Source organism: Manis javanica, chromosome 5, assembly GCF_040802235.1.
Source record: "Manis javanica isolate MJ-LG chromosome 5, MJ_LKY, whole genome shotgun sequence".
NCBI classification, from domain to species: domain Eukaryota; kingdom Metazoa; phylum Chordata; class Mammalia; order Pholidota; family Manidae; genus Manis; species Manis javanica.
In genome coordinates this window covers 113,408,634-113,433,953 of record NC_133160.1, presented here as the reverse complement: position 1 = coordinate 113,433,953, position 25,320 = coordinate 113,408,634, and the positions used below count along the sequence as shown (strand labels likewise).

At 37.3% G+C, this 25,320-nt stretch overlaps 1 protein-coding gene across 1 annotated transcript in view; it reads right to left on the bottom strand.

Moving 5' to 3' along the window:
* Window positions 1–14,678, bottom strand: part of CDKL2 (cyclin dependent kinase like 2) — a 28,014-nt gene extending 13,336 nt beyond the window's left edge. Inside the window, 5 exon segments of the mRNA XM_017671583.3 lie at window positions 690–829; window positions 2,007–2,119; window positions 3,211–3,389; window positions 5,231–5,422; window positions 14,409–14,678. Coding sequence (XP_017527072.3) covers window positions 690–829; window positions 2,007–2,119; window positions 3,211–3,389; window positions 5,231–5,422; window positions 14,409–14,432 — 648 coding nt within the window. The 5' untranslated portion in view covers window positions 14,433–14,678.
* Window positions 14,679–25,320: the final 10,642 nt, after the last annotated feature.

Sequence of the window (25,320 nt, the reverse complement as noted above, 5' to 3'; positions counted from 1 at the left end):
ATAAAGCCCTTGTAGAATAGAAAGGAAAGGACCTTCTCTGTGCTAGTACTGCACTAGATAGTTTACACAAATTATTTTATTTTAACGCAGGTCCTGTTCTGATTCATTGGAACCACTAAATGCCAGTAAAAATAGAAGTGACTCAATAAGTGGCTTTAAATTAACAAGAAAAGTTCTACAAATAATTAAGGTATTTATAAGTGAAATAGTATCTTGGATTTGCTTCAAAATACTCCAAAAAATGTATTTCTACTTTTCTATGGTGGCTAAGCAAAAGACCCTTCAACAATACATAACAAGTCATGACCCTGCATCCTGCACCTCAATATTTTCCCACTTCTCTACTTTCTTTTTATTTTTCTTATCCTACTTTCTTCTCTCTTCCACTTACAGAAGGCTTGCATTTTAAATGTTAAACATTAATAGCATATTGTTATGAGAATTTTTTTAGACTTAAAACACACTAGATACCACTAAAGGATTTTTTAAAAGAAGTAAAACTTTTAGGCCTACCTCTATGAACTACCCCCTGCCTCCAAATTATTCAAACTCTCTTACTGTACAAAAATTAAAATCATCAGAGGAAATTGTTGACATAAAATATCAACTAGGCAAGAAAAAAGAAGAGAAAACTGAGTCTCCATAATATAAAGTCCCTGTCAGGAAGTAAAAAGAGGCAGTATGATCACCTTTGCTAAATCCATCACAACTTCAGATAGCCTGGGGTAGCGTCTTTCAAGAGGCTCTGTTTCCTTGATTTCGGGCAACCTTACTCCAGCTAACAAAGGATTCTTATAAAAGAGCTCCTGATGTCTTGGAATTAGACTACCTGTAAGTGAGAAAAGCACACATCTCTGTCATTGTACATCATGATAGAAATAACAAAGAGACCAGAAATGTAGCTTAGAGAGAAGAACAGAACACTGCTTAGGGATCTGGGGCCCTCTCATTACGCACAATCAACCAAAGACAGCACTCTCATTGTGGCGGCTCAGGCAGGCCTTATGGTGGTTCTGACAGAAGGCAACTCAAGAAAATTAACATTATTTTCTCAACATGGTCATTTAGAAAATTTCACATGCCACTGCACACAGAACTGAAGACATGAGGGAGCACAGGAAAAGGACAGGCACAGGACATTTTATAATTTTTTAGATTTAAGTATCAGCAGTTTACTCCTAGCAACAAAGCATATAGTGCTGACCAAAACAATGAAAATATTCCTAGTCATATGGTCAGAATCTAATCTAGAGAAATCAGTTCTACCCTTTAAGAATTTAGTTTTTGGTAGACTGATTTTGTACTTGCATCTAAGGTCTGATTTGAGCACTTTTATCTTTTTTCTCAATTTCAATACTTAATCTAGTATTAAGTAGATATGAAATTTTGCTGTAAGAAACCATTGTATTGTTTATTGAACTTCTAGCCTGGAAATTTAAAACCCAGTAGTTAAAGAACCCACAATTATTTCCCCATTATTTCCATTTTCCAAGCTCCATCTCCCAACATGCAGTTTGTATTTCAACAAACATAAGAAGACATTGATAGCCTAGCTTTGAAATTCTGTCCAATTCGCTAACAACAGAAGTCCTATCTGTAGCAAGATTAAACTGCCTCAGAAGTCTTGGTATCTCTCAGTTTGAATGTGAAAATGAGGGTAATCATCATACTACACCCCATACTTGCTGACCCAAAGATAATAAGTGATGATTTGCATCCTCTCTGCATGTGATTTACTGAATGCAAAAGTTAGGAGAAAATATACCTTTGCTCTTTTCTTTGGGGAGAGAAGGGCAGGAGGGCAGGTGAGAGCATGATTAAGACTATGTCAGATCCACCAAAGCCAGACTGAATGGACAGACTGATAGGTAAGGTTTTCTTATTTGCTCCTTACCTCCACTTAAAACACATACCATCTTTAATATGCCAACAGCTTGTAAAATCAATACAAATAAAAACATAGGGAAAAAAACTCTAAAATTTCAAATGCAGATGTATAATCTTACCTAAACACATCATAATATGATATAGCTGGTCAATATCAGAATCTCCAGGAAAGAGAGGTTCCCCCATGAGCATTTCAGTTACCAAACAGCCAATGGCCCACACATCAACAGCCCTGAAAGAAAGGAAATGTGTAAACTCTGGCATCCTAAGATGTTTGCTGAAATCTGTTCTGCATATTACTATTTGGTATTCTTGATATTGAGGATAGTAGTAGTAAGGCTTAAATTACTCATAAAGAGATATTTCCCTATAACATTAATGTTCTAACTCCCAATTTTATACTGGTCACATAACCAGAAATTTCAATCCTGTGATATAAGAAGGAAAAGGCTTCTGAGAAATCAAAACAGTTATTATGTGTACTTTATTCTGGGACTCAGTTTGTTAGGTTTTGATTTGGAGCCCATATTCATTCTTTGTGTACACAAAATTTTAGTAAGGTTCATCAGTCTATCCCACCATACACTGATAACGCCACACCACAAGGAGGTGGCTGTTGGGGACACATACAGTAGCAACGAAGAGAACTGAAAGCCAGCAGGAGAAATCAGAACTGCCTTAAAAATCAGTCACAAGAACTTAAGAATATGCTGCCATCATTACTATAGGGGCAACTACCTTAAAATTGCTTAAGGTCATAGCTGAACTATAAAATGGTACAACTGTTACAGTAAGGCAAAAAAAGAACTCAGAGTAATCAAGACAATATTAAATGCTGTGCATTCTGAAAACAGAAACTACAGAAAATATTTGAGAAAAATTTTTATCAAAAGCAGTAAAAATGACAATACTTTCTTATTTGAAGAATTTATTTACGAAACAATTTGTTTTAAAAACATGTTTCTCCCCCCGCCCTTGCCCACTCACTCATCTCACTTCATTCCAACAGCATCAGATTTATCCAGTTACATCTCTTTATAAATGATAAATATATCTATTTTCAACCCACTGTAAGAAACAAACCACTACTCATCTTGATTTCCCTACCTTTAAATAGGTATACTTATCCCAAATTGTTTCACAAGAATGTTTAAATCAGAAGCACCAAAAATGATTACAAATCACTTTATGAAGTTCCCCAAACTCAAACTTCCTTTCAGTGTTAGAGGACCTTTTATTACACTAGGAATATGTTCCATTTTATTTTAAAAAGAGAGAGAAAGTTAATTGCGCCCTCTCCAGCCTCCCTTGCTGATGTCTTATTTGCCATACTTGACATCACCAACCAATAGCTCTGGAGCTTTGTACCATCGGGTTGCCACATAGTCCGTATAAACCTCCCCAGGAGCTGCCAGTGTCCGCGCAAATCCAAAATCACATAACTTGACAAGGCCAGACTGGGACACTAATATGTTCTCTGGCTTTATATCTCTGTGTATGACCTAAGACAAAAAAAAGCAAATAATGACATATACTGGCACACAGAGTTAAGAAAATTACTTTCTTAGCATGCACCATGTACAGAGAACTGCTTTTGTCCATATAATGAATACAAATAACAGCATAAAATTGTCCCTGGCTTTCAAGGACCTGGGACCTAGTTGGGTTAAGAAAAAACATTTATGCTTGAAATCTAATTTAAATAATTAAAGATACTGGGTGAAATGTATATTATTAATTACCAAATCAATGTTCTGTGAATGACTGCTCTCAAGACTGAGACTGAAGCTATTGTTAAAGATTTGGGTGGTCAGGAAAATTTTTATAAAAGCAGTGGATTGCAAGATAGGTCCTTAATACTAAATGTGACCTGGATAAATGTAGAAACGGAAGAGGAGTCCAAGTGGAGATAACAAGGAGAGCAAATGAGTGATGATGAGAATAGATCAGGAGATTCTGGGGAATGGTATTTAAAGATACTGGCCATAAACAAACTAAATCAGAGGGAGAATCTACAGGCAGCGAAAAGAGCTGTGGAACAACTAGGAGGTGATAAGGGCCTAAACTAGGCTGGTCCTCAGAGGAATGGAAAGGAAGAGATACAGTTTAGAAATATTTTAAATCAAGAATCAATAGAATTTAGGGAGCAATCTCAGATAATTTATTCAAACCTGGGAATCTAAAAGAATGGTAGATCCATTGCAAAAAATTTTTAAATCTAGAAAAAAAATTAGTTTTGATGGAACAATTAGTAGTTTAGTTTTAGCCATAGGGCTTTTAGGTGGATTGCTAAGCAACCAAGTGGAAGCATTCATCAGGCAATTAAAAATGTAAAGAGGGTAAAACAAAGTCAGTGGTTAAGATTTCTAAAGACAAGACAATGGAAGGAGAAAACAGGACACGGAGATAATACTAAAAATTCTACAGTTAGACAAAACAAATGATTAAGCCTAATTTTCTAATACAAGCAGATTGTATTTTGGAAAAAACTTTAATATATTTATTTTAAATTCAGCATCCTAATGGCAATCTGCCATTGCTGTGCATTCTGCATAGGCTACCAACTACTATTACATCCTAAACACCATAGTGAGGTCACAAGGCCAGCTCCACATCTGCCATTAGCATTTATTACTTTTATAATCACACACACAAAAATGTCACTTAAAATATTTTATAAAATTGGCAGAATCAATGTGTTGTTATTAATTTCCTATTTTATGTGTCATTTTTACCTACAGGTGCTTTTATATGATCCTCAAAGGATATAAAATTATTGTGATAGACAATAGAGTAAGAGCAAGGATTCTCTCACTTCACAACTAGGCAAGAGAATTTGAACTAACAAATACATGGATGCTTGGGCATATGCATTTGTCAAAATTCATCACTTAAAATTTACGCATTTCACTCAACAAATGTTGCTTAAAAAAAGCAAATATTCAACTCTAGTTAATGATATGCATACTGAAGTATTCAGAGTTAAAGTATATTACTGTCTGCAACTTACTTTCAAATGCATAAATAGATAAATGGATTAATAAGTGAAAAATATGTTATAAAGCAATAGCAAGCTATTAACAAGTATAAAATCCAGGTGGTAGGTAAATGGGTACCCATGGTACACTCTTTCAATTTTTCAGTATGGCCTAAAATATTCATAATGAAATCCTGGGAGGAACAATACAAGTATTATGACACAGGAAAATTGATAATATCAAAGTAACAGTTCATTTCATTACTTTATTGGTCCAGACTTAGGTTTAAACAAGTGTCTCATTAAATTGACTGGGATATGGATAGTCAATCATTGGCAAAATAATTATTTAAACTAAATACTTACATCGTGACTGTGACAAAATCCAATTCCATTAATAATCTGAAACAAATACTTTTGAACTAGTTGGAAATCTAGTCCATTTGGAAAGAGTTCCAAATCATCAAGAATTGTATGGTCAACAAATTCAAAGACTAGGTACCATTTCTTTTTCTTACACACCTCCAACAGGTTCACCAGATTTTCATGCTTCAGTTGCTATTATAAAAACATGCAAAATAGTTTCATAAGATCAAATAATAAGCAATTAGCCACAACCTAAAATAGATCTTAGTGTAAGAAAAACATATAAATAAAATGAATAAATAGTATAAATTGTAAAAGCATATTCTAGTTTTTAAATTTTAAATGACCATACTGCTCTGTTCTGCTCTCAGAGAACATGATAAAGCCAATGAGAGAAAGAAATGTAGCTCCTTCTTTGATGAAACTAAGCTGGACCTGTGACCCCTACCCACAACAAATGAGGTGGGACTGCCAAATGTAGTCAAGGTCAAACAGGAGTGTAGAAAGATACAAGAGATCATCTGTGGCTACAAAGCTGCCAAAGGAGAGTTCTCCAACATTGGTGACATACTCTGAAAAGGAAAATACAAACAAACAAACAAAAAAAAAACAAATCTGAAATAATGGGAGCAGGATTCACAGGCTGTCACTGAAAGCATCAGTAGAACTGAATGGCACCAAGGAACGGCAGGAGAGGGGGCCCTGAATAACCCCACAGAAACTCTTTTGCTGGAAGCAGTCTACCCGTGAGGCCAAATGAAAGGCAGAACAATTCATTATCAATAAACTAGCATCTACAAGTTTCAGGGAAATTAAGCATAAGAGAAGTCAATACTACATTCAGGACTTGTGTTGTAAGGAACATCATTGTGAATCATGGTAGCCATCCTGCTAGCCTGGAACAAGATAATGGGTTCTTGTCTACATGAACTTGCTACAAATAGCAGATCCAGGAAGGGCTCAGTTTGATACAAGATAAGAAACACTCAAAAAGGAACAAAGCCAGGATCTACTAAAAGATACCATAAGAAAAGAGGATGAAAGAAGGAAACACAAAGGGCAGATGAACACTCACCAGAAAATTCTGCCACCTTTAAAGGGAATTAAACACCTAGAATGGAGCTCTCAAAATACTTAAGGACTCAATACCAAAAAACAAAAAACCCAATTAAAAAATGGGCAGAGGTACAGTAATCAAAACAATTTGGTACTGGCACAAGAAGAGACTCAAAGATCAGTGGAACACAATAGAGAGTACAGATATAAACCCATACACATACAGTCAATTAATATATGACAAAGAACCCATGGATATACAATGGGGAAATGACAGCCTCTTCAACAACTGGTGTTAGCAAAACTGGACAGCTACATGCAAGAGAATGAAACTGGATTATTGTTTAACCCCATATACAAAAGCAAACTCGAAATAGATCAAAGACCTGAATGTAAGTCATAAAACCATAAAACTCTTAGAAGACAACACAGGCAAAAATCTCTTGAATATAAACATGAGCAACTTCTTCCTGAACACATCTCCTCCAGCAAGGGAAACAAAAGCAAAAATGAACACATGGGACTACATCAAACTAAAAAACTTCTGTACAGCAAAGGACACCATCAAGAGAACAAAAGGGCATCCTACAGTATGAGAGAACACATTTGTAAATGACATATTTGACAAGGGGTTAATGTCCAAAAATACATAAAGAACTCACATGCCTGAACATCCAAAAAGCAAATAACCCGATTAAAACATGTGCAGAGGATATGAACAGACAATTCTCCAAAGAAGAAATTCAGATGGCCAGCAGGCAAATGAAAACATGCTCCACATCACTAATCATCAGGGAAATGCAAATTAAAACCACAATGAGGTATCACCTCACACCAGTTAGGATGGCCAGCATCAAAAAGTCTAAGAACAACAAATGCTTGTGAGGATGCAGAGAAAGGGACTCCTACACTCTAAGTGGAAATGTAAGCTAGTTCAACATTGTGGAAAGCAATATGGAGGTTCCTCAAAAAACGAAATATAGAAATACCATTTGACCTGAGAATTCCACTCCTAGGAATTTACCCAAAGAATGCAAGTTCTCAGATTCAAAGACATATGCACCCCTATGTTTATTGAGCAGTATTTACAATAGCCAATATATGGAAGCAATCTAACTGTCCATCAGCAGATGAATGGATGAAGGTGGTACATATACACAATGGAATACTTCACAGCCATAAGAAAGAAACAAATTCTGCAATTTGCAACAACATGGATGGAGCTGGAGGATATTATGCTCAGTGAAATAAGCCACACGGAGAAAGACAAGTACCAAATTATTTGCCTCACTTGTGGAGTAACAACAAAGCAAAACTGAAGGAACAAAACAGCAACAGACTCACAGACTCCAAGAAGGGACTAGTGATTACCAAAGAGGAGTGATGTGGCAGGATGGGTGGGGAGGGAGGGAGAAGGGGATTGAGGGGTATTATGTTTAGTACACATGGTGTGTGGGGTCACGAGGAAGACAGTATAGCACAGAGAAGGCCAATAGTGAATCCGGTATCTTGTTATGCTCATGGACAGTGACTGCAATGGGGTAAGGGGGTGGTGTCTAGATAATATGGGTGAATGTAGCAACCACATTGTTTTTTTGATGTGAAACCTTTGTAAGAATGTATATCAATAATACCTTAATAAAAAAGAAGCTAGTTCACAATGATAAAGGCTGATTTCTTTATGATTCAACATGAAGATATAATAATTCTGTATTTGATCCACAAGTAATTTGGCTATTCTGTTTATAAACTTAAAAATTAACTGAACTGCAATGAAAAACAGACAACAATCACAGAGGAAGATTTTAACATTTCCTCTCAGTACTGGATAGAACAAACATACAAAAAAAAATCATTAAGAATTCAGAAGATTTAGAAGATTTAAACACCACAATTAACAGGCCTGACTCTGAGTATTTTTGAAGCACAGGAGGAATCTTTCTTTTCCCATTGACTATATTCTGAACCAAAAAGCAAGTACACTCAATAAACATACACTCAGATAACAGGACAAGTGTGTCAAAAGTAAATAACCAGGGAAATGAAACCTAGAAAATTTCCACATGCTTGAAAAATAAGGGAAATGAGAGAATACTGTGATGCTAATCAAAATTGGTGGGATACATATGAAGATGTTTTTTAAAAGGAAACATGTAGTTTTAAATGCATATAAGAGACAGGGGAAACGGCTTACAACAGTAAGCATCTATCTCAACAGGTTAGGAAAAAGAACTGTAAAATAAACCAACCCAAAATAAGTAGAAGGAATGGAATTCTAAAAAACAAAAATTAATGAAATAGAAAAGAAGTACCCAGTAAAGATCAACAAAGCAAAGGTTGGTTCTAAAGATAAATATAATCAATCAACTTCTAGTGAGACTGAATAAAAACAAAGAGTGTGTATGACAACATAAGCACATCTGAGCTTGCTCTCTTAGAAAGGTCTGCTTGCAAACTGAGCCCTTGCTTGGCACCTGGAATTGGGATTTTAGGAGGGTCCCCTCATTTCCAGAATTAATGAAGTGGCTAACTGTACAAGCAATATTGTCTATGCTGAATACGTGCATTCCTTCTGGGAGTCTGGAATTTTGGTACAAATCAGGCAGATGGTGCCTGCATGACAAGCCCACAGTCAAAACCCTGAGCACTTGGTCTCTAGTGAATTTTCCTTGGTAGACAATATTTCATGTGTTGTCACAACTCATTGCTGGAAGAAATAAGTGCACTATGTGTGACTCCATTGGAAGAGGATTCTTGGAATCATGTGACAGGTTTCCTCTGGAACTCACCCCATGTGCCTTTTTTCCTTTACTGATTTTATTTTATATCCTTTCACTATAATAAATCATAACCAGGAGTACAACTACATAATAAATGCTGTGAGTCCTCCCAGCGAATCATGGAAACTGAAGTGGTCTTTGGGACCTCAAACACAGATGATAGGTAGGTAGGTAGTCAGGTACCAAAGACATACACAGACTGAAAGTGAAGGAATGGCAAAAGATATTTCATGCAAACAATAGGGAGAAAAGAGCAGGTGCTGCAGTATTTATATCAGACAAAAAAGACTTCAAAACAAAGAAAGTCACAAGAGATAAAGAAGGACATTACTTAATGATAAAGGGGTCAATCCAACAAGAGGATATAACCATTATAAATATCTATGCACTGAACACAGGAGCACCAACATATGTGAAACAAATACTAAGAGAACTAAAGGAGGGAATAGAATGCAATGCATTCATTTTAGGAGACTTCAACACACCATTCACTCCAAAGGAAAGATCAACCAGACAGAAAATAAGTAAGGACACAGAGGCACTGAACAACACAATAGAACAGATAGAACTAACAGACTTCTACAGAACTCTACACCCAAAAGCATCAGGATACACATTCTTCTCAAGTGCACATGGAACATTTTCCAGAATAGACCACATACCAGGACACAAAAAGAGCCTCAGTAAACTCAAAAGGATTGAAATTATACCAATCAACTTCTCAGATCACAAAGGTATAAAACTAGAAATAAATTGTACAAAGAAAACAAAAAGGCTCACAAACACATGGAGGCTTAACAACATGCTCCTAAATAATCACTGAATCAATGACCAAGTTAAAACAGAGATCAAGCAATATAGGGAAACAACAGTACAATGCCCCAACTTCTGTGGGACACAGTGAAGGCAGTACTAAGTATATAGTATTCTAGGCCTATTTAAAGAATGAAGAACAATTCCAAATGAATAGTCTAAATTCCTAGAAACTGGAAAAAGAAGAACAAATGAGGCTCAAAGTCAGCAGAAGGAGGGACATAATAAAGATCAGAGAAGAAACAAATAAAATTGAGAAGAATAAAAGCAATAGAAAAAAATAAGAGCTGGTTGTTTGAGAAAATAAACATAATAGATAAATCCCTAGCCAGACTTATTAAGACAAAATGTGAATCTATACACATAAACAGAATCTGAAATGAGAAAGGAAAAATCACAACAGATACCACAGAAATATGAAGAATTATTAGAGAATACTATGAAAATCTATATGTGAACAAACCAGATAACCGAGAAAAAATGGACAACTTTCTAGAAAAATACAACCTTCCAGGGCTGACCAAGGAAGAAACAGAAAATCAAAATACTCCAATTACCAACAAGAAAATTGAATCAGTAATCAAAAAACTACCCAAGAACAAAATCCCCAGACCAGATGGATTCACCACTGAATTTTATTAGACATTTAGAGAGGAAATAATACCCAATCTCTTTGAACTTTTCCAAAAAATAGAAGAGGAGGGAATACTTCCAAACTCATTCTATGAAGCCAGCATCACTCTAATACCAAAATCAGGCAAAGACACCAAAAAAAAGAAAACTACAGACCAAAATCCCTGATGAACATAGATGCAAAAATGCTCAACAAAATATTAGCAAACCAAATTCAAAAATACATCAAGATGATCATACAGCATGATCAAGTAGGATTCATCTCAGGGATGCAAGGATGGTACAACATTCATCAACATCATCCACCACATCAACAAAAAGAAGGACAAAAACCACACGATCATCTCCATAGATGTTGAAAAAGCATTCGACAAAATTCAACATCTATTCATGAACAAAACTCTCAAAAAAATGGGTATAGAGGGCAAGTACCTCAAAATAATAAAGGCCATATATGCAAAACCCCACAGCAAAGTTGCTGGATACAGAACTAATACACAGAAATCTGTTGCTTTCCTATACACTAACGATGAAATAGCAAAAAGAAAAATCAGGAAAACAATTCCATTCACAATGGCATCAAAAAGAATAAAATACCTAGGAATAAACCTAACCAAGGAAGGGAAAGACGTATACCCTAAAAACAACAAGACACTCTTAAGATAAATTAAAGAGGACACTAATAATGGAAATTCATCCCATGCTCTTGGATAGGAAGAATTAATATTGTCAAAATGGCCATCCTGCCTAAAGCAATCTACAGATTCATTGCAATCCCTATCAGAATACCGACAGCATTCTTCAACAAACTGGAACAAATAGTTCTAAAATTCATATGGAACCACCAAAGACCCCAAATAGCCAAAGCAATCCTGAGAAGGAAGAATAAAGCAGGGGGATCTCGCTTCCCAACTTCAAGCTCTACTACAAAGCCACAGCAATCAATACAATTTGGTACTGGCACAAGAACAGAACCACAGACCAGTGGAACAGAATAGACAGTCCAGATAGTAACCCAAGCATATATGGTCAATTAATACATGATAAAGGAGCCATGAATATACAATGGGGAAATGACAACCTCTTCAACAGCTGGTGCTGGCAAAATTGGACAGCTACATATAAGAGAATAAAAGTGGATTAGTGTCTAACTCCATATAGAAAAGTAAAGTTGAAATGGATCAAAGACATGAATGTAAGTTATGAAACCATAAAAGTCTTAGAAGAAAACATAGGCAAAATCTCTTGGACATAATCATGAGCGACTTCTTCATGAACATATCTCCCCAGGCAAGGGAAACAAAAGCAGAAATGAACAAGTGGGACTATATCAACCTGAAAAGCTTCTGTACAGCAAAGGACACCATCAGTAGAAGAAAAAGGTATCCTACAGAATATATTCATAAATGACAGATCTGATAAAGGGTTGACACCCAAAATATATAAAGAGCTCACCCACTTCAACAAACAAAAAGCAAATAATCCAATTTAAAAAATGGGCACAGTATCTAAACAGACACTTCTCCAAATAAAATATTCAGATGGCCAATAGGTACATTAAAAGATGCTCCACATGGCTAATCATCAGAGAAATGCAAATAAAAACCACAATGAGATATCACCTCACACCAGTAAGGATGGCCACCATCCAAAAGACAACAACAAATGTTGGTGAAGTTGTGAAGAAAGGGGAACCCTCCTACACTGATGGTGGGAATGTAAATTGGTTCAACCATTGTGGAAAGCAGTATGGAGGTTCCTCAAAAAACTAAAAATAGAAATACCATTTGACCCAGGAATTCCACTCCTAGGAATTTACCCTAAAAATGCAGCAGCCCAGTTTGAAAAAGACATATGCACCCCTATGTTTATCTCAGCACTATTTGCAATAGCCAAGAAATGGAAGCAACCTAAGTGTCCATCAGTAGATGAATGGATAAAGAAGATGTGGTACATATACACAATGGAATATCATACAGCCATAAGAAGAAAACAAATCCTACCATTTGCAACAACATGGATAGAGCTAGAGGGTATTATGCTTAGTGAAATAAGCCAGGCGGAGAAAGACAAGTACCAAATGATTTCACTCATATGTGGAGTATAAGAACAAAGGAAAACTGAAGGAACAAAACAGCAGCAGACTCACAGAACCCAAGAATGGACTAACAGTTACCAAAGGGAAAGGGATTGCTGAAAACGGGTGGGAAGAGAGAATAACGGGGAAAATGGGGCATTACGATTAGCACACATAATACAGGAGGGTGTGGGGGGAGCACCGGGAAGGCAGTATAACACAGAGAAGACAAGTAGTGATTCTATAGCATCTTACTACGCTGATGGACAGTGACTGAAGTGGGGTATGTGGTGGGGACTTGATAATGGGGGGAGTCTAGTAACCAGATTGTTACTCATGTAATTGTATATTAATGATACCAAAATAAGAGTATAAAAAATCTGACTTTGAAATTCAATTCCAGAATTAAAGATACAGAATGTTGCTCTTTCCCAATATGATTCTAAAAATTTTTTAGAAAAAAAGTCTTTTGGTAACTATATATTCACATGATGATTCAAAGTTAAATTTTTTTAATCTAATATAAAAACATACTTATTTATAAACTTGGAAAGGAAAAAAACCCTTGCCTATTACATTAATTGTGTGCACATGACAATCTAAAGCTAATTTACCCAGATTGTGAATTGTGATGTTTACTTGTTTCACTATCGGTACACTGAGGTATCAATACAAAACAAAACAAACACCCTCTTTGTTCTAGCGAACTGTGACAATCCAATGTATACATTTCAGCAGTTTATATTTAATAATTTAGGGTTTTATTTTTATATGTGTTTATATATAAGAAGGTTGATCTTTGGGGGTAAAAAATGAAAATATATCCCAGTCAAAACCAACTCCAATGATTTTATTATTTTACTACCAGTTTTACTAATAGGTTCTGCTATAAGCCATTTAAAGAGCAGTGTCCCTTACACTAGCTTTTCACTTGATATTTTAATTTCCATTTAATAACTATTAACTACTTATAAATAAAGTGTCTGTGCTAGAAAACAAATTTCAATGTAATCTTCTTCCTTAATTTTTTTTCCTTCCACTAAGGCATGTTTTATTAAGGACTAGCCTTTAGGTTTATCATGCCAAAGACAAAAATAGCTGGAATCTATAACCTGGATCATTTTTAAATATTTTAGAATAATTTGCAATTATTGTCCTCCATACTTAAAAATGCAAAGTAAACAAAATTAAAATTATCTCAAGCATGTCTAGGATGTTCTGAAGCATATCACAAGCTAACATTATGCAAGTTGACTATTTCAAATTTATTCTGGCAACTAAGTGCACATTCGGTCACAGCACATTGAACATACCTGCTTTTTCAAGTGGCACTGCCCACAAATAAGGAAGTATCACAGCTTAAAACGCCTCTTGTTTCCTGAGACAGTTACTCACAAATTATAACTTTTCATGCCTTCCACTCCTAATATAAACTAAAGAGAACCTGGCCAAGGGGCAATGGTATTTCTGGATAATGTGCCATATAGGCATATGGTCCTAACTCCAAGAATTTAAATAATAAAAATAATGCTAATTTTTTATTTTGTTAAAGACATTGAAATCTATTGTAGACAAAATAATGAGATAATAGAAGCTTTTAAAAGTATATTTCTTTCAAATCCGTTCGGGTGGAAAGACCCAAAGCTTTTCAAGTGGGAAACAAATTTGAAGTGAAATGCATCTCGTTCGAAGGTCTAAAAGATGCTGAATAGCAAACTAGCAATTCCAGTGCTGTTATGATTTCTTCTGCGACACAGTCACGGGTCCTAGGTGAAGGCGGCAGGGAGGTTAGATGGGACTTGGCCCGCCGCAAACTCACCCTCTGTAGGACTGCGGGCCGCATACTGTCATCGTCAAGGTAACGACCTCCCACTGTCCCCAGCCATAGGCACGAAGTCTCCAGAGAGAGATAAGACCCAGGTCAGAATGCGTCCAGGGCAGGTACCAACACTTGTTAAAACCAAGGCCTGTAGAGAAACTCCGCTTCCCAGCTCGGAGGTGTTCGGTCCCAGAAGTCTGAACCGGCTACGCTCCCGCTAGCTCTGGGCTTAGGCAATGGCCACCGAGCGGCAAGCGGGCGGTTCCTCGCCAGCTCGGCCCCGCCCCGAGTGCCCAGGCCTCCCGTGTTCTGATTGGCTAGGCCCTGTCATCAGGAGCTATGATTGGCTTAGCGCCAAGCACCTTTGCCCCTTCACCTGGGGTTTGGCCCAGGTGCCGTACACTGACGCGCAGACACCAGCATCCACACTTGCTTGTAATGTCAAGCAAGCAGGCACCTTTGTGCCGTGGCCGAGAGATCGCTCCTCCTAAGCGAGGGCAGGAGACGATTCTGATACTCACCAAGAGAGTAAAAGTGGTGGAGGTTTTGTAGGGTTGGGAGAAAATGGAAGAGGGGGACCAGAGTGCACAATGAAGCGTTCCTCACAGCTTCCCCGCTGAGCGGGGAGCGGGCCCCGGGGCGTCCTCACCCAGAAAGGATAGCGCCCGACCGCGGTTCAGCGCCTCCTTTCCAGTCTGGGCGGTGGTGCCAGTCTGGTCCAGGCATATGAGGGTCTAGGAGGTGATGATTAGTGGGCGGGACACAGTGCAAGTAGGTAGGTGACCACAGAACTAAGGTTAGGAGGGACCTTGGGGAAAACAGCCTGGGCACTGAAAAGTGAAGGAAACCCTTCACGTGGAGATAACGTAAAGGGAAGAGAGGACATTGTTGTGCCCAAAGTCACGAATCCCAGAAGACCACCAAGGAGCCAACACCGATGCAAAAGTAAAGAGCCTTTATTCGAGCTAGCTGGAGCTCAATCTCTCATCTACACCAACGCAGTGGCAAGATGCCAGAGAAAGAGAGTGTGTTTTCCCCAGAACAAAGGTTTTATGGGTTTCCAGGGTGGTTTGAGGGGGTGATGGCCATGGCCCTGGCTGATTGGCTGGGCCTGGGGGTAGTTGGGGGGTGATGAGTCGTGGCTTTGGTCAGTTGGCAAGGTCCAGGAGTGGTGGGTGTTCTTGCTGACTGAAGGGGAGAGAGGGACTAAGCTCTGATTGGGTGAAGTAGGATCCAGGTCCCGATTGGCTGAAATAGGACCCAGGTCCCAATTGGCTGAAATAGAATCTGGGAGCTTGCCCTTTCAGAGATGAATGAAATAAGAGGCAAAAGGGTACTAGAAGAGATGGACAATTCTGGCATATAGCAGCCAAATAGGGTGCAGGGGTGTGATGTTTAAGACACAAACTAACTAGATCCAAGACCAGGTAAGACTTGTAGATCAGAATCATACACATGCTGAAGTCACACAAGAAAGAGAGCTTTACTCCTTTTCAAGGAATTCGGGGTTTAGGCCATATCCCTGCAGTGAGGAGGACTTAGGCACTCAGTTTTCATGTTAAATCCTGAACATTAAAGGTTTTGTAACCATATTTGGTCTCTATAATATATCCTTGATCCAGTTAAGTGTATCCTGGGTAGCAGATAGTCAATATTAAGGTACTGATTCCTTCTTGTATATTAAGAAACATTCTGGTTTATAAATAACCTTTTGTGAGTTTGGTTAGCATAAATTAATCTTCCATTGCTTGATCACCTTGGTCAAACTGGTTAAAATCTAGTTCCTGAACTTGTAATAATAAGGACGGACCAGACCTGGGACCTGGTATGGAAAGAATATAATTCTTTGTTCAATCCAAGATGTAAGCCTTAATATTGCAATTAGCTCTGTCCTTAGCTATCATCAAGTTGCAGGTAGCCATGCCCCATTTTGTTACCTCTACAGACTGCAACAGAATGTGATGAACTTCTTTTATAATGAGCAGACCCCCTTTTATAAAGTTGCAAATTCAGGTTTGTTGAGACTGAAGCTTGAGAACAAGAATGCAAAAATATTTTACTTTTGAAATTTTACAGAAATATTCAACAACATAAATATTTTAAAGGCTCCTCTAAGCAAGAGGCCTGAAGCTTACATTCCACAGGGAACTAAAAGGACAGAGCCTAAAAATACTGGATTTGGTGAACAGCAAGTGCTTGAGAAAAATAATTTTTAGAAAATTGAGTTAAAAAGACAGCTATATGGGGGGAGGGAGAAAGGGGAGGGAGGGCTGTACAACACAGAGAGGACAAGTAGTGATTCTACATTTTGCTGTGCTGATGGACAGTGACCGTAAGGTGGTTTTTAGGGGGGAGCTGATATAGGGGAGAGCATAGTAAACATAGTATTCTTCATGTAAGTGTAGATTAAAGATTAAAAAAAAAAAAGAAAAGAGGGATTACTCCTTGATAGGACAAAACAATTGGTAAATCAAAGATTAACGCATGCTTTAAATATCCTTAATGTTGATCACTTAAAAGGTGTCAGATGATCAGCTATGGAGGTATTCCTTTCTCTTAATAAAAATTAAAAAAAATAAAAAAATAAAATAAAAAAAAAGCAGTTCCTGTGTGCTGACCTCCAATGAGTTCTACACAGTGGTATAGAGGGCATGTCAAAGTGTGGGCAAAGGGTCTGTTTGTTTCTATGCAGAAGATCAAGGCCTAGCTTGGATACCCAGAAAATGAACTAAGATACGATATGAGGAGGAGCTTCTGGCATCAGCACTCTCTGGAGGACTCGTGCAGGGGGATGATCATCAAAAAGCCTCCACAGGGATGCGGGTGATGCTGCAGTTGTGGCTGCATCCACCCCACCGTTTCCTGGACTTGCCATTGGAATGAGGAGGGAGATGTCTAGGCTGGCATGTTCATACAGTGAGACAACGAATTTGACCGGATCTGTACTGTTGGAACTCAATCACGAGTTGGGAGGGGTGCAAGTTGCAGCGCTCCAAAATTCTACGACTATAGACTATCTACGGTTAAAAGAACATATGGGATGTGAACAGATCCCAGAAATGGGTTGCTTTAATTTGTCTGATTTCTCTCAGACTGTTTAAGTACAGTTGGACAATATCCATCATATCATAGACAAATTTTCACAAATGCCTAGGGTGCCTAAATGGTTTTCTTGGCTTCACTGGAGATGGCTGGTAATTATAGATTTGCTTTGTTTATGTCACCATATTCCTATTATGTTAATATGTGTGCGCAAGTTAGTTAGTAGTTTAAAACCTATACATACTTAAGGTACTCTGCAAGAAGATATGTCCAAGAAATAATCAATCCTCCCATATTTTCTTCCATATGCTACCTCTATAGCTTTTCTTCTTCCTTCCTAATTACAACCCTTAAATAGAATTCGTGCCTCATATCGAAGTTACCGAGTATCATAATTCCTCCAGGTGGTAAAGATACCTCGAGACAAGTGCTGGGCATAGAAGCTACAGGGCATAAATCTGCAAAGAAGTAAAAAGCTAACCTTTTCAAACAATATGGCTTCTCTCTCACTTACCAACTTTATATTTCCCTGTATGGCCCCGGAAGATGACTGGTTAGCCAGAGACGGGTAAGATTCCTCAAGGGAGGAACAACCTAAGACAGGCACAGTCGCAGGGGGGCCATCAGGCGAGAAATTGGGGAACAACAGTGGTGAAGCTTAGAACCTCACCCCCCACTGTGTTGAGAGAAAGCTTCTGCATCCATGGATGTTTTATTGCCCTTGTCTAGCTCGGATTAGCACATAGTCTACAGGCACACACCTGATCATCTACAATTGCTCTCTTACAACACTAAACTATGTTTTCTACCTTTATCTTGCATCTACCTATCACTTCAGCAGTTTATTAAAAATAAAAATAATAATAATAATAAAGGGAGAAATGTGGGATCCACATATAAATCAAGTATAAAAATCAAACGAATATTCATATTTGAACTGATTGTTTATAGTTCATAATGCATGATCAGAACCGAAAATTTCTGTGATGAATGCCCTTGTACTGTTCACCATGTAAGAACTTATTCACTATGTAAGAATTCGTTCACTATGTAAGAACTTGTTCGTTATGCTTCAGAAGATTGGAGACTGACGAGAACTAGGCTTGAGATGGATTAATGATTGTGCATTGAGCATTGACCCCCCCTATACAGAATTTTATTGTTGTTAACAACCATTTGATCAATAAATATGAGAGATGCCCTCTCAAAAAAAAAAGACAGCTATAAAGGAGATATAGGGTAGTCAATGATTACACAGCCTAGTAGAACCATAAACATGTTTGCTGAATAAGACGTAGCATTAGAAGCAGTAATGGGCTATTGTTTTTCTTTTTAAACAGGGAAATCTTTGTAGGATAAAAGAATGGAGAGAAAAGCTTTAAAGACACAAAAGGAATGATTAATGAAAAACCAAGGTAGTTAAGGGAAGGTAATTAAGTATGAGAAGTTCTTAACTTGGAAGAGGCTTAGCGTAAAGAGGGAAAACTGAGAAAAAGTGTAGGATAGACATATTAGCTGGCCTAGATCTTCTCAGTAGAACAACTTTCATTTTTGCTTAAAAAGAGATTGAATCTCAAGAACTTGAGAGCAAAAATTCTTAGAAATAGACACAAAAGAAGTCCTCTGATATGAAAGGAATCAAACTAGTAAAATGTTCACACTTGAGCCTGTTCACCTGTTCTCTTAAGAGAATTCATAGTGCAAGGAGATTAAACAAAGGAGATAGAAGTCGAGGGTGATGGAGAAAGTACTATGGAAATGGCTTGCCATGAGTTCCAGCTAGACAGGAAGACACATTATGACAGAAGTTAGCTACTGAAAATACAGAGGCACTGAGGGAATGGAGGTCATCATAGGCATGAAGAATAAGTTTAATGGAAGTGAACCAGAAGGAAAAGTTACTGTCAAAGCAATTGGTGAATTTAAGATCTAGGAAAAGGCACAAAGTGATCAGTTCTATAGGGTGCAATTTTGGCTGTTTGGGTAGCTAAAGTTTAGCAAAAAAATGTCATTGGAGTTGAGTTCAAAGAAACTTGAAGTCACAGTATGAAAGTCATGATGAACCTTTCATGAAAAATCATAATATCAACTACCCAAGTGGGAAAATAGAGGAAGAGGTTGAGAGGAACATTTTAATCACTAAAGTACATAAAACTGTTCTAAAACTCTAAAGAAAACAGTGTGGGAGTACATGAGATTGGCAAAAACAGAAGAGAGCTTGAGAGATGGCAAAGAAACAAAGGTTAAAAGAGACTAAGAACCATACGACCGAGCAATTCCACTCCTACATGTATACCCAAGAAAAACGAAAACATATGTTCACCCAAAAACTTTATATGATATATGGTATATCAACCATACTTCAATTTTTAAAAACCACATGCATGTTCATACCAGCATTGATATTTATAGTAGCCAAAAAATAAAGCTCAAATGTCTAACTGATGAAATGATAAATTGTAGTATATCCATACAATTGAATATTATCCTGCCATAAAAGGAATTTACTGGTACATGCTACAATGTAGATGAATCTTGAAAACATTATGCTAAGTGAAAGCCAAACACAAAAAGCCATATATGATTCCATTTATACAAAGTGTCCAGCATCAGCAAATTCGTAGAATATAAAATGGTTACCAGGGGTTGAGTGGAAGATAGAAATGAGGAGAGACTACTGTGGGTATGGGGTTTCATTTTAGGGTGGTGAAAATGTACTGGAATTAGATAGTGGCGATAGTTTACACAACCTTGTGAATATACTAAAACCCACTGAACTGTATACTTTAAAAGTGAATTTTATGTATATGAACTATAACTCAACAAAAAGAAATAAACTGTAAGAGCATAAGAAATATATAGTCTCCCCACAAATCTTTTTTTTCAATAAATTTATAATTTTAGCTTAGAATAGCCCAATTCTCTTCCTCATATAAATAGTCATTCCTGTTAAGTGACTCTTGGCAACAATCATTCTCTACCATATCTGGACATCCCAAAACAATTTGCTTGGGTCAGTTTCTTAACAAAAGAAAAGAAAAAACACATCTCACTTGGGTCTCATAAGATATTGATTGATCATGTATTTTCGGCATCACTGTGATTTAGTCACCAAGTGAATGGGAGGCCATAAAATCCTCAGACTACAAAAAATAAGATTCTATATTTTCAATATATAGTATGGCATGACGCTATGAATACATTCTACCATTCTTTTGAGAAAATAAACTCATTTTGAAGTTGTGGTTCTTTGATGGAAGGACACTTGCCATTGAGGAGATAATTCTTCAACCAGTAGTTCAAGTCAGCTTAGTATTCAAACTACTTATTAATTCAATGACCTCATTACTACATATAAAAGTAATTAAGATGACAATCAGATTTGGAAACAGTACAATATACCACTCATTTTGTCAAGTTCATATGTCCACTGTTATTTTGATCTCTCAGTCACCAACACATTTGTATCTTAACAGTGTGAACCTGGAAATCCATTCCTCAGATATTAAAAATATTATACATTCTGTTTGCAAGTGGTATCACGCCACTTATAAAAACTTTCCCTTGACAGGCAAAGATACCCCAAAAAAGAAAATTACAGAACAATATCCCTGGTGAACATGGATGCAAAAATACTCAACAAAATATTAGCAAAACGAATTAAAAAATATATCAAAAAGATCATCCAACATGATCAAGTACGATTTATTCCAGGGATGCAAGGATGGTACAACATTTGAAAACCTATCAACATCATCCACCATATCAACAAAAAGGACAAAAACCACATGATCATCTCCACAGATGCTGAAAAAGCATTTGACAAAATTCAACACCAATTCATGATAAAAACTCTCAACAAAATGGTTACAGAGGGCAAGTACCTCAACATAATAAAGGCCGTATGTGACAAACCCACAGCTAACACCATACTTAACAGCAAGCAGCTGAAAGCCTTTCCTTTAACATCAGGAACAAGACAAGGATGCCCACTCTCCCCACTTTTATTCAACATAGTTCTGGATATCCTAGCCATGGCAATCAGACAAAACAAAGAAATGAAAGGCATCCATATTGATAAAGAAGAAGCCTAAATGTCACTGTTTGCAGATGACATGATATTGTACATAAAAAATCCTGAAGAATTCACTTCAAAACTACTAGACCTAATATCTGAATTCAGCAAAGTTGCAGAATACAAAATGAATACACAGAAATCTGCAGCATTCCTATACACTAATGATGAACTAGCAGAAAGAGAAATCAGGAAAATAATTCCATTTACAATGGCATCAAAACAAAATAAAATACCTAGGAATAAACCTAACCAACCAAGTAAGTGAAAGACCTATACTCTGAAAACTACAAGACACTCATGAGAGAAATTAAAGAAGATACCAATAAATAGAAACACATACCGTGCTCATGCAAAGGAAGAATTAATATTGTCAAAATGGCCAATCCTGCCTAAAGCAATTCAATGTAATCCCTATCAAAATACCAAGAGCATTCTTCAATGAACTAGAGCAAATAGCTCTAAAATTCATATGGAACCACAAAAGACCCCCAATAGCCAAAGCAATCCTGAGAAGGAAGAATAAAGCTGGGGAGATTATGCTCCCCAACTTCAAGCTCCACTATAAAGCCACAGTAATCAAGACAATTTGGTACTGGCACAAGAACAGAACAATAGACTAATGGAACAGACTAGAGAGCCCAGATATAAACCCAAGCATATATGGTCAATTAATGTACAATAAAGGAGCCATGGACATACAATGGGGAAATGACAGCTTCTTCAACAACCAGCGTTGGCAAAACTGGACAGCTATATGCAAGAGAACGAAACTGGATTATTGTTTAACCCCATACACAAAGTAAACTTGAAATGGATCAAAGACCTGAATGTAAGGCATGAAACCATAAAACTCTTAGAAGACAACATAGGCAAAAATCTCCTGACTACAAACATGAGCAACTTCCTGAATGCATCTCCTCGAGCAAGGGAAACAAAAGCAAAAAATAAACACATGGGACTACATTAAACTAAAAAGCTCAGCACAGCAAAGGACACCATCAACAGAACAAAAATGTACCCTACAGTATGGGAGAATATATTTGTAAATGACATATCCAACAAGGGGTTAACATCCAAAATATGTACAGAACTCACATAACTCAACACCCAAAAAACAAATAACCTGATTAAAAATAGGTGAAGGTTATGAACAGTCAGTTCTCCAAAGAAGAAATTCATGCCAACAGGCACATGAAAAGATGCTCCATATCAATAATCATCAGGGAAATGCAAATTAAAACCACAATGAGCTATCACCTCACACCAGTTAGGATGGCCAACATTGAAAACACTAAGAACAAGTGCTGGCAAGGATGTGGACAAAAGGGAACCCTCCTACACTGCTGGTGGGAATGTAGGCTAGTTCAACAATTGTGGAAAGCAATATGGAGGTTCCTCAAAAAACTAAATATAGAAATACCATTTGACCTGGGACTTCCACTCCTAGGAATTTACGCAAATACAAGTTCTCAGATTCAAAAAGACATACGCACCTCTGTGTTTATCGCAGCACTTTTTACAATAGCCCAGATATGGAAGCAACCTAAGTGTCTATCAGTAGATGAATGGATAAAGAAGTGGTACATATACACAATGAAATACTATTCAGCCATAAGAAGAAAACAAATCCTACCATTTGCAACAACATGGATGGAGCTGGATGTTGTTATGCTCAGTGAAATAAGTCAGGCAGAAGAAGACAAGAGCTAAATGATTTCCCTCATTTGTGGAGTATAACAACAAAGCAAAACTGAAGGAACAAAACAGCAGCAGACTCATAGATTCCAAGGACTATTGGTTACCAAAGGGGAGGAGTGAGGGAGGGCAGGTGGGAGTGTGATGGAAGGGGATTGAGGGGTATTATATTTAGTACACATGGTGTGGGCGGGTCACGGGGAAGACAGTGTATCACAGAGAAGTCAAATAGTGAATCTGTGGCATCTTACTACACTGATGGACAGTGACTGCAATGGGGTTTGGGGGGGTACTTGATAATATGGGTTAATGTAGTAACCACATTGTTTTTTCACGTGAAACCTTCATAAGTGTGTGTATCAGTAATATCTTATTTAAATAAATATATAAAATGAAATAAAACTTCCCCTTGAGGTTCCATTGCCCTCTAGTCTCTACCCTATCCCTCTGTTCATCTTCATGGCAAAACTACAAGTTCGCTCAATTTTTACCTCCAGTTCTCTCTTGGGCTTTCATCCTTACCACTTCACTGAAACAGTTCTTCCCATAGGGCATTATGAACTGCATCCTGCCAAAACCATCTGTGGCAGATTACTAGCTACCCACAATAAGATGGTTCCTTTTTCCTGTACGATTTGGGTTTTTTTTGCAACACCCATTGCAGTTAAGGGTGTCCATGTGATAATTCAAGCCAGTGGAATATGAGATGTGGACCATTCCAAGATTTGACCCATAAAAATCTACATTCAAGATGTTTCATGTTTCTTTTCCCTTTCAGCTGACTATCATGGAGATGACTACAACGTGATCTTGAAGCCACACAATTAAATTGGTACAGTCTTCAAAGATCTTTGTCCCTAAATGGCTGTCGGGGAGAGCCAGACCACTAGCCTCTTCACCACTACTCCTATTTTTTTACGTAAGGGGGGAAAAACTACGGTGTTTGAGCTATTAGACGTTTTGGGGTCTATTTATTATAGCAGGTAGCCCACTCTAATTAATTTAGTACTATATTTAACCTCATAGCAGGATTTGACATGACCACCTATTCTTTACACGTTAAGACTCTTCAAAGTTCTCTATTACACTAATACTTGCCATATTTGGTCTCCCTAAGTTTTCACTGCATGCTCTTCCTGTACTGAGAAAGAGTATGAGGGTTGTCCTTAGCCTTTTCACTCTCTTCCTAGATCTTATCTAATCCAACAGCTACAAAAATTTACACTGACCACAAATAGCACTGAGCTCTCCTCAGAATTCCAAAATCAAACTGCCTGACATTTTTTCTTGGATATTCAACTGGCATGTGAAATTTAACATGGGAGAAGAAAACTGATGAGAATATTTTTTTACTTCTTCAAGCTTTAATTCAAAGCTTTAAAAACCAAAAATTTAAAAACTTAGTATTGAGTTACCAGTTTACAAGATGTAACATGTAAAACGGCAGGCCCTCAAAAATTAGGCCTTTTCCTCAGCTCAGAGACTCAGGCTATCGTACAGGTGTTTCCCTCTCACCTCGAGTTTCTGCCTCAGCACTTAATGCTGTGCTTCCTGAGTTCCTGATTAAGGAATCCTTAATTTTAGGTCCACTAATGCCAGTGTTGTGACTTTACAATTTTCCAAAATAAAGCCATGACACAAATGCACTGCATTCAGGTTTAAATTTCTGGTGTCTAAACATTTCTAGTTATTCGTCCCTTAGGCAGATGACACTTTTAGCTAATCCAGTATTTCAAGTCATTTCATACTAGTGTGACTATATTATCCTTTTTGACCCTGTCTCCCTGGTTGTAAAATAGCGACCATGCTTAACTTGCCTAAGTAGTCTATCATGTAAAGCTAACAGCAGCATAATTCATAGTATGTCCTCAACTACTGCAGAAAACTCATTTTAGATAAAAGTGACATAAAGGTAACTATTTAACTGATTACACTATTTTTAAGTGTGCACTTTTCACCGATTTGTATCTTTATGCAAACTCTCCAGAACTTGAGTTATTCTCAATTCAAGACCTTCAAAATTCAGCTGCCAAAAAATAAGCTGAATCTGTTTCCCTCCCTCAGATGTCTTAAGCACAATATCCTCAATTTCCCTGC